At 37.4% G+C, this 17,640-nt stretch overlaps 1 protein-coding gene across 1 annotated transcript in view; it reads left to right on the forward strand.

Annotated features, from left to right (window-relative positions):
- LOC114364196 (tetratricopeptide repeat protein 28) overlaps positions 1 to 17,640 on the forward strand; it is an 81,383-nt gene that overhangs the window by 37,950 nt on the left and 25,793 nt on the right. The window contains exons 5-7 of the mRNA XM_028320217.1: positions 2,338 to 2,540; positions 5,899 to 5,996; positions 11,345 to 11,570. Of these exons, the coding sequence (XP_028176018.1) occupies positions 2,338 to 2,540; positions 5,899 to 5,996; positions 11,345 to 11,570 (527 nt within the window). The remainder of the gene's footprint in view (positions 1 to 2,337; positions 2,541 to 5,898; positions 5,997 to 11,344; positions 11,571 to 17,640) is intronic.

Genomic DNA, 17,640 nt, shown 5'->3' on the forward strand with positions numbered 1-17,640 from the left:
GTGAGCTTAATGAAACTATTAAATAAATAATAATAGGGCTACCATTGAAATTATGTTAATTGAATCAATAGAACTCTTCAGCTTTCTCTTTGAATGTTACTACTTAATATCGGGTTTAGGTGTCTTTACAGTAAATAATAGCAGAAAATTAAATTGATACTCTTTATTGCACGCCACACATAACTTGATAGTTAAGAATACGAAATTTAAAAAGCACAATTTCTTAGTAGCTAGAAAGCGTCCTCTTTCAGAGTCAGACAGCGAAGACAGTTACTATTAGAAAAAATACTAAAAATTCTTCAATACTATTTGATTTAAGTATCATCAATACATTTTCCAGGTGAAAGGTGCCGGTAGAACCTCTCTACCGTAGAAGTGTATAGAAGTTACTATAATATTAAACGCTCTCCTGGCTTAGTTTTTTGCAGCTGCATTATGAAGCTAAACACAGTGCAATAAGAGTCATTTTAGCCAAGTTAATGTACCCGTTACACAAGAAAAGATTAATTAATTTCGTAATAATGCAAAAACATCAACAGTGTTGATTCCTACGCATTTCTATTCAGGTACTGCGGTAACGTATGAGAACGGCCGCCAGCCGCGAGACGGAGACAAATGCGTCCGGTGGATTCCAGCTTGTGTTTACTAAGTGTCCCGATGCTGTGGGGCGTCCCAATTTTTAATATAGAACGCTGGTGCAGTGCACTAATTTGTAATTTGGTGTAGGTCTAAATTCACGTTTAATAAATATCGTTAGGGACCAGATGATGTAGAAGTTGAATACAGCACTAGTGTTATTACCACGTGTCCCGGTATTATGGGACGTTCTAAGTTTCAGCCGAAAGATGCTAAGATCTCTCTTAATTGTAAATTAGAATAAATTGCCAATAACAACATGAAACCTGTCCTTGTTTTAATACATGAAAATTTTCTAAGAAAAACGAACGTATTTTCAGTTTCAGTAGTTTTCTCTGTTCAGATAAGCGTCTAATGGCGAGCTTCGTTACGGAAACGATGTGTTCCTAGATGCTACCTTTCTAATACAACTTTGCTAAACAACCTCATTCCGTACTTCGATAATATCTTGTCCCACTTGTATCTGCACTCCACAACACTGTTCTGGTTTAAACGCAACCTCAAACCGAGCGTAGGCTCAAATTAGACATTTCTCTACTATCCATTTAATCTTCTAAGGTTTCACAGGACAAGCTAAGATCTGAGCCCATGATTTTGATAGAGCTTTGTAATCGATGCCATTCATCTTGAATGTTAATAAATTGTAATTTTACTAGGAAACATGGTAAGATTAATGAAAGAAAGAATGAAATATGAAACTTGTATGAATGCAGCTTCTGTTCCCGTCAAAGTGAGTTAGGGCCTGTTTAAATAGGCACAATCTCTCCGAGATAATATCGGTACATCGCGTAATCTCCAATAGAAATAATGATTCGGTACAGTTAAGTAAACAAGTCTCTTTATCAGCATTAGGTTTTATTAGTTTCTCGATCTGGTAGGTCCTTATTTTTAATAGTTTTTAATCCTTACAAAGTAAGAAAAGAAGTAAACTATTAACAGCTGAACAAATTCGTTTTTAAATTAAAACTAGCTGACCCGGCGAACTTTGTTCCACCTTAATGGCAATAAATAAGCAGACTTTTTTTTTAATTTCGAACGGGATAAAAAGTATCCTATGTCCTTCTCCTGGCTCTAAACTACCTCCCTGACAATTTTCAGCTAAATCGGTTCAGCCGTTCTTGAGTTATAAGTGGAGTAACTAACACGACTTTCTTTTATATATATAGATAGATATAGATATCCACACCAAATGAGACACTGACCACGTTAAGCTCAGGCTCAGTGTCACGAGCATCACCCCAGGTGTAGCGAACTCGTTTTTATATTCCTATTCTTACACCAGGTGTAGCGAATTAATTTATACACACTGAAAAAAAAAGTTTGGTTACTGCTTACACAAATGAGTGACTAGCGAACAGGAGGTTACTATACTAACTAGGTACTATGGTTATAAGGAACAAAATTTTGTGTTAATTAAACAAACTTTTTTGTAGTGAGCTAAATCTGGCTTGGTTATACTCGTAGGTTAACACTCAGTTCGCTGGTCATACTCATTTGTGTAAGCAGTAACGAAACATTTTTTTCAGTACCCCATCCAAGCTAGCATGTGTGCCACGTTAATATTTTATCGCGGTTTTATGTAAATCGATTTTAGACCACACCTGTATGTGTTTATATCTCGATAACATCATATTATCGTGGCGCACAACCCAGCTCTACAGGTCTAGCAAACTCTACTCTAAATCCAAACTTTTACCCCAGGTGTAGCGCTACAATGTCTCGGGCGGCACGGCGAGGCGCTAGCCGCGTTCAGCTCAGGGCTAGGAGTGGAGCCTTCATCCCGGCAACTGCTGGCTGCCTTAGTGGAGGCCTCGCTGAAGTCTCCATTACGGACCACGCTGGAGCCCACCTTCAGGCAGCTGGAGGCTATGAAGCTGGACCAGTCGCCGTTCGTGTTGATTTCGGTAAGTTACTACATAGAATAAGTGCAGATTTTAGAAAACATAGAGCAATGGTTAGGCGGAGCTTTTTGAGTTTGTGGATCACTTTGTGTCATTTATTTAGTTATTTAATTTTTAGCGTTAAGAGTTGCATCTCAAACTAATTTGAAAATTATAAATAAAGTGAAAAAATCGAACTGCCTAAGGCGGGAATTTTCATTTATTGCTCATACTTAAGTGTTTCAAAGATTTATTGGCTGGTAGTTTCTGTACCTCTAGTACGAAAAACTTTCGAGTTCGTTTCGTTGCGTATTCAAAGTGTCATCGAAAAATTTTGTATGAAAAATTAAACAGCGCCCCCTATATTATAGCCGCCCTAGGGGGCGCTGTTTAATTTATCATACAAAATTTTTCGATGACACTTTGAATACGCAACGAAACGAACTCGAAAGTTTTTCCTACTAGAGGTACTGAACCTTTTTGCACTACAATCCGAGAGTAATGAAATTGTCACTTAGTATTCTAAGAAACCTCCGACAATATTACGAATAACTAGACAAATAACTTACGTTGGTCAATAGGGAATGCATCTTATAAAATACTCCATTATCAGTACGTAAAATACCCTCACCTGCTTACAATCTGCCCATATTTCCCGGGCCGTTTTAACAGGAATTTGCATTTATACATACTTACACGCATCTGAATCAATAGAATGAGTTACTTTATCCAGCAATTCGACTGTTTAAAACAAACCGTCGTTATTTTACCGAAAAAGGCAGCATAAATAGGCAGTAAACAGGTATAAAATATTGTGTGAACAGTGAGCCCTGTCGATGCATCGGATTTAAACTTATTTATGCTGTCCAGAGCGTCCTGTTTTAAGACATCTGATACGGACAAGGCATACGCTCCCAAAATAATGACAACCATTAACGTACGACGGGAAATATACCGATTGTCACTCACGAGTTCGGATTCTGTTTTTACCTTTGCTGGTTTTGTTCGCGGTCATTCATAACCTCTTCATTAACTTCGGCTGTATTTGTGATTTTATTATTTGTATTCAGAGTTTTACTTTTAAAAACGTTACATTGAGTCACGTTAAACTTTAAAGCTAATTTCCAAATATTAGTAACTTGTCCACGGTTTGAAACAAAGCTCAGAAATAAAGTTGATTAGGAACAATAAATTAGAAATCTAAGTAATTTAAAAAATAACTCTTCTTTTATGGTTTAATTTTTTGTTGAACCCTAAAGCGACCCATACCTATACTTGGTCAGTTTTTGCATGCGTCAACATCAACATGAAAGACAGGACAACTGCACTTGCAAAAAACGTCTGGAGTTGCCTCATTATGTATATTTTGTACCATTAAAATTTTGTGACTGTTAAATCTATAATATTATAGCTATTTGTATTTCTGTATAGGAGCATGTCTGGAGCTTTATTATGTACTAGGATCAGTCTATATTCCTCGCTCAATGCGATTTAAGTGGCACAAAATATCTTAAGTCAGTCCCACGGTAAGCTTATTTAGGCTCGGATTTCATCCATGGCCCTTCATGTCGTGCTTAGCATAAGCAAATAGACGAGTCCTGTCTACGCTAGATTAGATGTCTCTGTCAATCTGGACGACCGGCTGAAGGCGGTGGCCAACAAAAATAACAATCCAAGACCGAGGTAGAGATGTGCCGAGCTAATGGACTCGAACTCGTTAGTAAATCGAATACGGAGTCGGTTTGGGAATTAGTCGAGTTTAAGCATGTCGTCAAGGTAGTTATTTATACGATACTGTACCATTTAGGCCTATCCGAAAGGTACCTACAAAGGTCCTGCCTCGATAGTATTAAGTTATCTATGGTTATAGGATTATTCAGGCAATCTACTTGAAGTCTCTACAATTCTACGTGCTACGCTACTACACGCTCATATATAGTTCTAATCTTATGAAAAAGTCATACCACCTGTTTGACATAGGTCCAGAAGGAGTCGCATATCAAACATTAACGTATCATCGCTCGAGTCATTAACAGCATCAATTACAGACACCTCGATTCTCACTCGTCCGAATCGAATTACCGACTCGATCCGGTGCATCGCTACCCGGCATCGGGCGACACAGGCTGCATTTGCATAGGTACATTCCGCCCCGGCTGGCGACATCTGAACATTTTTCGGCGCATTTAACCGCGAACAATGGGCCAGTGATCAGGCCCCCGTGAATTNATAAATACGGCCCCCGTGAATTTACATACAATCTGCGCGACAGTTGATCGGCAGTCGTACCACGGAATGGCGTCGTACCATACAAAATGGCAGCTATTAAAATTAAACGGATAAGCCGTAAACCGTACAGATAAAAATACTCAATCGATCTTTGTGTTGAAGAGTTAAACGGAATTGTAAAGGCTTGACAATCAATCAAATGTAACAATGGTTATTGAGGCAAACATTTTTGCGAACCAACTAAGAAGACTTCTTAAAACTTTATAAGCCGTAGGTCATCCACCGCAACCAAGATTGAGCACTTAATTGATTAGTAAAATTATACATTAAGTTAGATTTAAAAATAATGTTACTCGTAATTGGTGGGTGTTAACTCTCCCTTCTTTGTCTTTTGAAAAATTTTTTTGTGTCTGCATACAGCATACGGGTTGTTCAATCCAACGCATGTCGAATCCATGGCACAATAACTCAAACTTATTGTAACGAATTGATTGCTTTTCGTGGGGTATGTATCATCTAATTTATTCAAGAAGGATACCGTACCTACAGGGTTTAATTTCATACAGCCAGTTTGTTACTCTGTTAAAACAATACATTACAAGCTCCATGGGTGTTCCCAAACCTCAGTAATTTCTTCATACCAAGATAAGTTCGAGTCGTTTGCGATGTTTTACTGCTATATTCGTAATGTCGTACTTTAATCGCCTCTTAAAAATTCGACGTGCTTTTTGCTGTTATGATACTCAAATTGCAATTTTTGTACATTAGTTTATTATTAAGGAGTGGAATGACATTAAATCCAAGGTTCGGTAATTGCTAATATTAGGTGACTCACGTTGAGTGCCAAATGCCAATCACTCTACGTATTGTGACTCAAGTTTTACTGAGATTCAACAGATGGCATGCAATCTACAGCTGCACGATTTTTGATGCTCTAAATAAGAATAACATGACTTTATTTAATCTAAGATTAGCCTTAATCTCCATTAAGTATAGGTGCTAGTTGTCAACAAGCTGCTGTTATGATTACATAGAATCAAGTTAATCAGTAGGTACTTTAAAAAGTGTCGAAATGAACGGTCTCGTATGTACGTTACGTACTACTCGTATAATCTACTAATTCTACTAGATACTAAATCAACTTTTTTTGCAGGTGGTGGGCCAAGAGTTGCTAGCAGCCGGCCAGTACCAAGCCGCTGTCACGGTCCTGGAAGCAGCACTGAGGATTGGCTCGTGCTCCTTGAAGTTGAGGTAAGAATCCTCAAACAAAGCACAGACTCAAGCCACCTAAGTTGACCTGATTCCTAGACGTAAACTTTAAACTTTATACTTACAGTATTCGGCTTCTATTTACTTGATATCTTCCTGTACTGACGCTTGCATCTTACTACTCATATAAGCGCACTCTAACTACACGACCATACTTACGTTTGAACTAAGTGCAGAGAGTGATTAGGAACAATCAGTATTTTTTCAGTGCATGAGCTTTCAGTTTTTATATTGTACAAAACACGTCTTCCGCTCTTAAGCTTCGCGCAAAGCTTTTCGCATGAAGGTGACAAAGACCTCTTTATTGACTTAAGTGTCAACGATCAGTGGTTTGTAAACACATCCATTAACAATTAGGTCAAGCGTTCACTTATTAAAGATATCACTTCTCCCGACTGCACTTCGCCATATCAGGCTCACTAATTATAAGTTAAGCCCGCTCGAAGGGCGAACCTCTCCACAGCTCGTACTGCCCTAGGTAGAAATTAGCTTTATAGCGCCGCCAAAGGAGAGAAAACACCACTTTTACCAATTAATATAACCGATTAGTGCTGTAGATCATTTAACGGATAAATTCCAGATACAAATTTTTCTTCTTGCGCTAATTGCCAGCCAATTGGAAGTGCAAAGGGATCGATAGCAATCGCATCGATTGATTTGGAGCTTATTCGATTAATCTTATATCGATTATAATATTGGTGAGCTTCTTATTTCTTTCATTTTTACGACTAAATTACAGATCAATTAATTTTTCTGCACCTAAGTGCGAATGCGATTGCTCTCAGACACGTCTCAATCTTCTTGCATTTTATTGTGATGTTTAATCGCAAAATTCAAAGGCCATAAATCGGCGTTTGGCCCCGCTCATGGGAGTGAATCCCTTAGCAACAATTTCACACCTTCAATAAAGCTCAGCCCAGCCTTAATAAGAAGAAGACAAATGACTCCGCTGCGAATCTTCACGTTCATTAATGCCGTAACATTATTATTTTTAATCGTCCGCCGTATATAACGAGTTGACAGTGGATAATTTACTCTCGTGCACTCCTATCCTGTAACATCTTTATTAAAATCGCAATAAGGTCTGGATTCCGACCGGTTGAGCAGTTGTGCGTACTTAAGAAACGGTTATCTTTGTCGGAATTTCGACGTTTTGATTTATAATGTTCGAGTGTCGAGGAAATAAAGACTTCATAAATTCCGCCGGGATATACTCCGCGGGTTTAATAAGAGCACCAATGTACCCTAATTGACATTTCAGAATTTTACCGATGGAATCGTTTCGTAAATTATAGCCCACCTGTGCCAGGCGCAGTCTATCTGTGCTCGTGAGTCGGAATACGGTTTAATACCAATTCCCCATTAACATGTAACAAGTAGGCTGCGCCTTGGGTAGCTGTTGCACAAATTAAATTACTTTGAACGGTACCTCTTGTTTTCCTTTATAGCTTAATTTAGGTATTACAGTTAGTCCGATCTTACATTACATTTTATTTCGATCTATTACAGGAACTGTAATTCGAACACGAATAGATTAACTTACATTATGGACAATGAACACAAAGATAAGAAATGTAATATCTGTTAGAAATCACAAATTGTCCTAGGGATTCTAGAAGTAAGTTTCCTCCTAGGAATACTAGAAATTCTAGATCTTACCACTCAATCGAGAACAGCCGTCTACGGTCTTCTTTCAGTTCGCTGTGTTTAAAAAATATTTACTTTTTACCTACAGTACATACATCTTTTAATCACAAAATTCGAAAGATTTTTGCCGGGAGCGTCTTTCAGCACTAACTTGAGACAATGCCGACAAGATCATTTTCTAAATCAACACGACCGGAAATCGAGTCCGGGACTCCTTGCGCTCACGGCTATACGCCGCCCCACCATGCTATCAGACCATGAAATAAGCCATATGGAGCACTTAAAACGATCCAATATAAAGATATTGAATTGGATTATTATAGTGTTTTAAGTGATCTCCCGGAATTGATACAATATTTTTATGTTGCTAACTGGTTTTAAATTCAATAATCGTATCCAGCTCCAATAATCGAAATGTAAATGCGATTCCCGAGCCAAATTATTTGACATTAAGCCCCGATTTCGTTTAATTATTCCCTTCTTCCAAACTCCAACTGCCGCAATTTCCTGTCGCTTTACTCTCATCCTAAAACATCTCGATAAAATCTGTTGGTATCGATATATAAATCGTCGGTTAGTAGTTTTAAAAATGTAAAGTACAGAAAGAGGGCCTGAAGAATGTGATCATTAACGGGGCTTGCAGCAGGCGCATAAAGTTCGAGGATACTGTTCGGGTGCGTGTGTGTACTGTGTAGCGAGGCGGCGAGAGGGCTATAGCACGGGGAGAACAAGCAGCCCATTTTATACATAATTAATGTGTTTATTTTGACGAGATAATCAACTGTCTGGAGACATTAGCAGCGGTTTGTCCAGTTTTAGAGCTTTTTCTGTGGGGCAATCCATTTTGTTCAGGTTTGTTGGAAATTTTCGAAAGGAATCCTACACTTACTATCAGGAGATCCATCTGCCAGTTCGGCTTCCTACTCGCATCTAATTTTGCAGTCGAAGTATCTATAGTATGTTTTTGCATTAGTCACACTTGCTTGCTTGGCTTGTATAAATTCTTTGCCCAACTTTTTTTAACCTTATTTTTCTCTTAGTGGATCAGTTTTTTCTTATGAAAATATATTTTCAGGGAATTTCCCAGTCCCATTTTCGGTGTTCTCGTCCGCCCAACTTCAAAAAATGACTTGGCTGCTCTCGTCCAGCTACAGCCGTGTAGAAACAATTTGTAGCAGCTCGCTAGGCATTTGATAAGGTCTTATTTAGCACCTGCCGGGCCCTGGCGGAAGCCTCGTTCGTCTAACGCAGACGCTGCGAAATTGCAGGAGATACAGCTGAAAAGCAAAGAAATAAACATAGAATAACAAGCCCTGGAATTAGATTTGCGTTGGGGAATTTCATTTTAACACATGCGTAAATCTTGCGGCTAAATTATTTAGAGATTTCTAGCTTGGTGTGCTGTACATTCGTTTTAATCTGCAAGTAGGAAATATATTTTCCATAGACTTTGCCTGCGCCCCACTAGACATTATAGCGCTTGTCAACCTTTCAAAAAGTTCAAAAACCAAGGTAAAAACCATCCTGTGTTTTTCTCTTTCATCTGAATTGGTTCAATGGTTTAAACTTGAAAATGTGACAGACAGACAGTTAATACTTACTTTCAGATAAGTATTATAAAACATTAAGCACGGAAATAAGGATTAACAAAAGATATTTGCCTTCATAATAAAATTCGCTACTTAAACTTACATTGTAAGTTACACATGACAAATACCAATTCAAGTTGGATTAACGTTGCAATTTTTACAGGACCATTCACACTACACGTATGGTTAATCTTAAAAGCGACGTTTATAAGCTTATAAGAGTGCATTAAATCCCTCGGACATTGATCAAATAAGCCTCATCGGGCAACATCGCGAACACATTACTAACTCACTATACCAAAATAATTGTCAACTCGAGAGTTGCAGGGTTGGCGCTTTATTTGCTTAATTAGAATAGGTACATTTTTTTTTATCCACAACGAGGAAGCTCTTCGCCTGTATCTCACCTGATGGTAAGTGACGATCAGGCCGAAGGTGGTTTTTAAAAACTTAATTAACATGATTTTAACTACTTGATTGTATTTATTATTATTAGATGCAACAACATTTTATTGATTAGTTAATAGCTTCTTGCATTGTTAACTTGTCGTAATTATCAGCGAGAACTGAAAAACATTATGTAAAAGATTACAAAGCAAAATGTCTGTTTTAAGTAGTACAGTTTCATAATCATACAAAACAATTTTCTTCCTCTACTAAATGTACATTGTACACTTTACAGATTAGACACAGATTTCATACTGGAAAACTCAGCAGGTTTTTAAAATAGGTTTACCTTTTTTATTAGTCAACAAGTACCTAGATTTATTCCCCTGCTACACACCACAATACTAATTGCACCAATGTTTTTGCTACAAACCAACTTGCTTCCTTCGCGTACGTTTCCACGGATGAAAAAAGGTGTCAGCCCTTTACAGCGTCAGGCGAGGGCCGCGCGTCGAAACCCACACCTCGCCGCGATGTTATCTCACTTTGATGGATCGAATCTGTATCGATACCGGCCTATTCCGAGTCGGAATTTTAACGATTAACGGAATGTCAGCGATCACCGCAGATTAGATTGTGTGACGGACGATTTATTATCTGGAAGTAAGTACTTTCTAATGAATTGAGGATGTGCTTTATGAATGTAATAACTTTTAAAAGCCTCTTCCAGGTGTAGTTGCTTTTTACGGGCCTGGACAGAACAGAAATGCGTAAATTAAATAACGTATCGATCTTAAATATTACCTAAATTGTTGAATAACTGTACATATTGGATGCAATAAAAGAATGAGTATTTAGTATTTTTTACTTGACCATAAATACTGTTAATTAAATACACTTACGTATAAAGACTAACGTAATATAATTTAAGAAGTCCAAGTTATCACAACTCATCTGAAAGAGATCATATTAAAAATATTTATGGTAAATATTCCGCATTATTCTTCAACGCACATTTCGGGCGCGCTCGTAAAATAAACCCCAAATTATTTATCTTGTGCCTTGTGTATCAGAATATCGACCATCTTGGATTCCGAGGCAAAGGTGTAAAGTGGGATGTCAAATTACATCGGTCCGAGTGATTCATTAGCGTCCGCACGAATTAAAATATTTATCCCGTATCATTTTAATCGATTTCACACCGACTATTTACTTGTAGCCGCGACAAAGGTCGGAAACATGAAACGTAGGAAAGGTTGCATGTAAACGACTTTTTAATAGTCGGAGAGAGTTGGAAAAGTACCCGGTGTTTGTTTTTTGTTTTGTGAATTCATTAGGACTATTTGCCGGTATAGAAGGAAGCATAACATGTATTATGCTGGTGTGTGTGGTGATACGAATGCATTTTCCTCATCATTGCTTCATTAAGCGATTATATTTGAAGTAAAAGAAGAAAACAAGTAGTGACTGCGTTTCTTACATTGCTTTTTTCTATGGTTAATTAAAATATGTGCTTATCCAAATGTAAAGTTCACTCGCCTTTGTGAAATGCAACAACTATACGTGCATATAAAGTTCGTGTACATTAATTGACAATATTATTGTTTTTAAATACACAGACATAGTTATACAGAAATATCAGATACTTACATTATGGTTATGATTTTCGATTTCAAATATGATTAAAGAAAACCTGTTTGTCCCCAGGGGTTCGGTCTTCAGCGCTCTATCATCCGCTCACTGGGCGCTCAGCCAGCTGGACGCTGCAATAAACTACATGCAGCAAGACTTGGCCGTCGCCAAGTCCCTTGGCGACACGGCGGGCGAGTGCCGCGCGCATGGCAACCTTGGCGCTGCGTACTTCAGCCAAGGGTCCTACAAGGATGCCTTGACCGCCCACAGATACCAACTCGTGTTGGCCATGAAGTGCAAAGTAAGTAATGCATTTATTTAAATTAACTTGACATATAAGGCTAGAATGTACTTACTTGGCGACCTGGCCAAGTTACTTGGCGACCTTGTGGCCTGTAGATGGTAGCATATTATTCAGCTAAGGGTCGTACTTACAAATACAAAGTCAGTAAATGCACTTTAAAGGCGATTATGCGGGAAGATTTAACAGTTGCCAAGTAACTTGGCTACAGAGCAAGCGATGCACGTAGCTACTGAAATGAAAGTTCGGAGTCATTAACGTGATATCAACTAAAGTTCCTTAGTTACACACGCTTTGAGCACGGAAAAATTATGCTGTTAGCCAAGAAAGTAAATCATAATAAAAACTACTTTCAGCGAATAATGACTGCAGCTAGCATCAGTAATTAGCTTATGCACATTAATTGAATCCTAATTAACATTTTTTGCATACCGACAACATTACCTAACTGAGGAACTTTCTGCGCCAATTTTAAAATGCCAACTACGTAGGTACAAGAACTTCATCACAAAAACACTGCAAATTATGTTATAAGAACGAAATAATGTAATTAAAAATAACAATTTCCGCTTCTCACAATAAAGCAACAACAAAGTTATTGCATCAATTTCGTCGAAATTTCGTCTTCAACTGCAGAATTAAATCGTCAAGTTTTTAACAACTGTGAGTGTTTGGTTTTTTCAACTTGGACGGTTTATTTTCGTAAGCGTCCTCTACTCTCGTTTTGTTTCTTTGCCATAGAAATGGAGGCACATTCAATCATGTCCAGATGCCCTGGGAACGCCGTAAATTATCGGGTAAACATAATATATGCCATATAAAGCAAATCCTCGTGCGAAACTGAGCTAGAATATAATATTACAATGGAAATATTTACATGGAGAATGGTAGTAAAACAATATTTTAGTTTCTCTTTTACTAATGCGTTCGAGAGAAGGCGAAATAAAAACGCGTTGATACAGTGTTTATATGAAAGGTATCGTATTTTATTACCAGATAAAGATTTCCGTGTGCCTCTTTAATATTCAACATGGTTTTAAACAGCATCTAAAAAGAAAAATCACTCAATTCGCTGCGTAGATTTTACAACGATTTTGTTTTAAAAAATAAGTTTAAAAAGTATATTTTTATTAAACTCCGTGTCATATGTATTTTTAAGTTTTGCAGAGACATCGTAACTATCACATACCAAACCTAATAGTCACAAAGGACCCCACAATAAGTTTTAGAGGGGCATAAAACGGTGATTCGCTTTTAAACGTAGTAAATGGTCGTGGGGTTGTCACAAAGCTGCAAAGCATACACGAGTAATTTTTTAGAATACTATATTCAATGACTAATATGTCAAAATCACCAATATTGATCATAATAGTTACAGCTAAGATTACATAATTTGTTAATAAAGTATGTCGTGCATCTTATTAGACCAGATACTAAGTTAAAACTGTGGTTTAAACAGAATAAACTACTTATCCATCTTCATTATTTAATCCTGACTCTACATAATAAACATCTTTCAACCGATCGCACATAAACTCCACCCTACAAAGGCGAATTCGCATCAACAGATATATCCATTAGGAATGCGCCTAAAAAGGAATCTAAAAGAAAGTAAAGTGACGTAAAGCAGAATTATTGAATGCTCACGATTAAAAGCTAAATGCGCTTACCGCCATAAGCTGGTCATTCAGCAGCCTGCTTTATCGGGAGGCCAGGGCATCTGTATTACGCTTAAAAGAAACATTACAAATAGTAAAGTTCCCTTTTTATTGGGGCCTTTGATCGGCGCCGGCGCGCGCACACTAATGCTAATTCGCGGTAAACGCACCAACTTCAACTTCTGCGCTGTGTCAAGTGATCCTCCCATTTTCTCCCAGACCAATTAGTCTTGTAGCTAAGCTGAGATTTTTTATACAAGTATAAATAGTAAATACCCTGCCATATACAATCGTAAAATTAATTACAGCTGATAAGCAAACTGGTACTTTCAGCATGGTTTCGTTATTTGTATCACACTCATATAACAGTCATTAAGAGGATATAAAAGCTCATCTACGTTTAAAATATAAAGATTTTAGATAAGTAGTTCTTATAAACCTTTGACGTATAGAAATTCGAATGAACTTCATTAACAAATCATAAGCCACCCACGAAGCGAATGCAAAAGAATTATTTAAATTGAATATGAGACTGGAATCTGGATTTTTAATGTTGCACTTTGTATTTATAAACCAGTTTGATTAGTATTAACTCAGGCACTTGTGGAGTGTTTTTAAATTACCTATTTATCATAAAAATCCTTACGGTTGAATCCTGGCGTTTATACCATTTAGTTTCTTTACATAGCAATTTCCCACTCATATTGGATTACTGATACAGGCTTAGTTCCACTCAATTACACCTGTTTCGCTATTGCTTGTCGTTTATTACTTTAAAAGCTACTCTGGCACATCAAGCTAAAGTTAAACTTTTTATTTAGCTGTAATACGTGCTATTATGCAACAAAAATCATACCCTGACGTGTCAACGACTGTTCCTACACTTATCGGCTCTTACAGCTTTTAATTACAGCTTCCGATTAGTTTTGATAGCTTTTAACAAGTAGTAATAAAAATAAACTATAGTTAGGTACTTCTAAGTTTTTAGTACCTCTATGATTCTTGAAACTTTTCTCGTATGAAATATGAACGTAGCTGCGTAGGTACTTAAAATTTCTGAAGATCAGTACTGACTACTGTGTCTATGTATAATATGTTCTGAACTAATCTCAGTCGCAAGAGTCAGACGACAGGACATCAAGCTAAGCACTGCAGACTCTTATGTAGTGGGAATAAGAGCTGATTTGAAACAAAAATGTATAGTCTTATATGCAGTACATTCCGACACGACAAATCGTCCAGTTTCATTACAGCGCGCAATCACGAGGCGGCACCCGAGAAACAATCCGAACAAATAGTCGTAAAAAATATTAACTTTACGTTCCACGCGACCGGCGGCCGACAAAAAGTTCGCTCGATTTAAAATAACCGCGAAATGTTCGCGACGACGGGAATTAGTTTCCCAGTAACCCGACCAACCCCGCGGATGTTGAAAAAACGGACAGCTGGCAGCCGAAGCAGGGGAAAGGTTCTGCTGCAAAAAGCACCGACTTCAGAATCAGATTTGAGTTCGTTTGCCAAAAACTTTGTACGACTTCAAATGACTCAACGAATTTTTAATCGACAGTCCGCCCGCATTATAAATCCTACCTAATAATTTATTGATATTCATACCTTGACGCTTGACCTAATAATCTACGGACGAAACATTAAGATCCTTCTTCTCTNACCTTATTATCTCTCTTCTCTCCTTACGTTGGATGTAATAAATGTTTTTATTTTTTATTTTATTTTATTTAGGATAACAAACAATTGTACAATTCAGATATGCAGTAAAGTTATACATCGACATTTAATTATTGTACAACCCGCACCGCTATCCCCATCTTACAAATTTTACAACAACTTTACCTTACAATACTTACCTTTTTCTTACAATGTTGTTTTACAACAACTTTACCTTTAATAGGGTTTTTTAACCCCTAGAATGACGGGCCCCTAAAACTAATAACCATGTACAGTGAAACATAGCGACCACGACCAGTGACCCCGCAACCGCGCACAACTCATTTCTAATGCCTAATTAATTTACGCTAGACTCCGGATGTGATCTGTTTTATGCTACTTTTTGTATTATGTCATCCATACATACCTGTTCATACATCATCAGTTAAATTACCAGCAAGTCACGACATAATTGTTGCGCATTTTCACAAAGCGAGAACGGGTACGTAGCTCTAAAATATTTACAGTAAAGTATTATATTTATAGGAGCAGTAGTTTAGAAATTGTATGAACCCGTTGAAATGTCGCCTTCAAAGCGATGCGATTGTTTGTTTAATTTGAAAAGAAGCTATTTCTTGCAAGCTTCATTACTATTGCGAAAGCTCACAACGAGGTCGCGCTGTCGTCTTAACTCCTTCGCTGCGAAATAAAAAGCATTGAGTGATGTATGTAATGTTTCAACCCTTCGCCGGAGCGTAGTGCGCGAATAATTCGACAGTAACATGCGGGTCTAGCCGGCCTTCATTAGCGGATGCCGGGATAACCCGTCCGCCGCGCCCGCCCATGCCAGGCAGGTGCGGGGTCTCACAGACCACTAAAGCCCTGTTCAGACGTAGCGATTTTGATCTCCGAGGCTTGACCATTGGCAGCACTTGACGTTTTTAATGTTAGTGGTATTGAAGAAATTGAACAAACGTGGTAGGCCTTTAACTAGAACTAGCTCTTTTGTTGGTTCATATTGTTTATTAACTACATACATTTTGTTTAGACCCTTTTCAGGGGTTGCACACGTCCAAAATTCAACTTGTTGTTGTTTCTTATTCAGAATGTAACCCTTCTTTTGGTTATTGACGATGACGTCTAAGTTAAGTTTTTCTATTTGTCTACTCGCCAGCTAAATTCTCTTTTCGCATTCGTATCTTCAATCATCATTTGACAAACACAGATACTGTCGACTCTACATTTTCATTGATATTCCTAAAAATATGTACGACTTTAACATGGTTTAGCTAAAGTTACATGGTCTGTATAGAGCCTAACAAGTTATGACTTCTCATGATATGCCAATACATCCTTATTAAGAATAATTGAAGTGCGTATGACATAACGTATTTGCGGAGAATTTATCAATTTATATTCATACTATCTCGCGAGCTGATAATAATTAAAACGATGCCTATTTTAGATGATACACTTTTTATGGGCGTTTCTTGTGGTTGCCAAGCGATTTTTTTATTCTCTAGAAAAATTTAGACAGAGTTTTAATATGATGTAACATGTTATTTTCTGTACCATTGAATATTGGTTCAAATTATCGCCTGAGTTAAATCATCATCACATTATATTTTACCTTGTGGACTTTTTTATTTTGATGCATTTCTTCCAAGATAGAGAATCTAGAAAATCATTGTTTCGATCAACCCAAAAATAACGTACAATTATACCTAACCTGTAACTCCAAAAATTGGTAAAAAATAGTAACATTACGGTACGTAGAGTTAATCAGTTTTAGCGCTTCTGTATAGGTACTTACGTATTTCTAGAAGAAAATCGACAGATGGTTATGTAATACAGGACTTACCTTCCCACATAAATGAAAGTGGTTTTTCTCGTCTCGTGGGTTTCAGAAAAAAGAGCTATTTGTTTATCGCATTTACGACATTCGTTGCCTTTTTAGTATCGTATTTAAAACATGCTGTAAATTGCCCGCGTCCTTTAGTTCTGAGTACTCCACAAGTCGGAGTCAACATTTTGCAGTCTATTTAACCTTACCATAATAAATGTAACATGTAATCTAGCTAGAGTAAAGAAAAAACGTAATTTAGTTGCTAAACTATAGTTTTATTACGGCAAAATATAGCTTGAAGTACCTAGAGGTAGAGCTAATTTGGAAAACCTGAAAAATCTAGGTAATGCGAGTACTTAGTAAGATAGTATCTTGTTACAATTTCCAATCATTGTAAGAAATGCAATACTTGTAGTATTAGCATAAAAATAAAAAGGTTAACGAGTCCACCGATGCTTACATAAGTGCATCTGCATACAACTCGCTCAGTAGTAGAATGTGAAGGGTTTTTGTATAATCTAGGTAGATAGTGTTTATTTCTTCTATTACTTAACCATTCGACACGTCTTTTTATATCTCAAACACTTGTCATACATATGACAGCAAATCATACTACATATTGCAAAATAGCCCGTATAACAACGAGATAAGACGCTATGTCTAGCTTGATGTGCTCTCGTACTTGTCTATGAGAGAAGGATGCGGGCTGTTACGCGGGCCCTTACTGATTAGGCACGCACGTGGCCTGTTATGATCTGCGCTTTTTGCCCTACCAGTTCTTACGCATATATTACGAACTCTTTGCTGAATGCACTTTAGTTATCTATGCATTCTTAAGCCTATGTTGGCGCCATCTTGGAATGTTTATAAATTAAATGTTGTTTCTACATTTTACGTTAAT

The sequence above is a fragment of the Ostrinia furnacalis genome, unplaced genomic scaffold, assembly GCF_004193835.3.
Source record: "Ostrinia furnacalis isolate ACB-3 unplaced genomic scaffold, ASM419383v2 OfSCF7365, whole genome shotgun sequence".
Classification (NCBI taxonomy): Eukaryota; Metazoa; Arthropoda; class Insecta; order Lepidoptera; family Crambidae; genus Ostrinia; species Ostrinia furnacalis.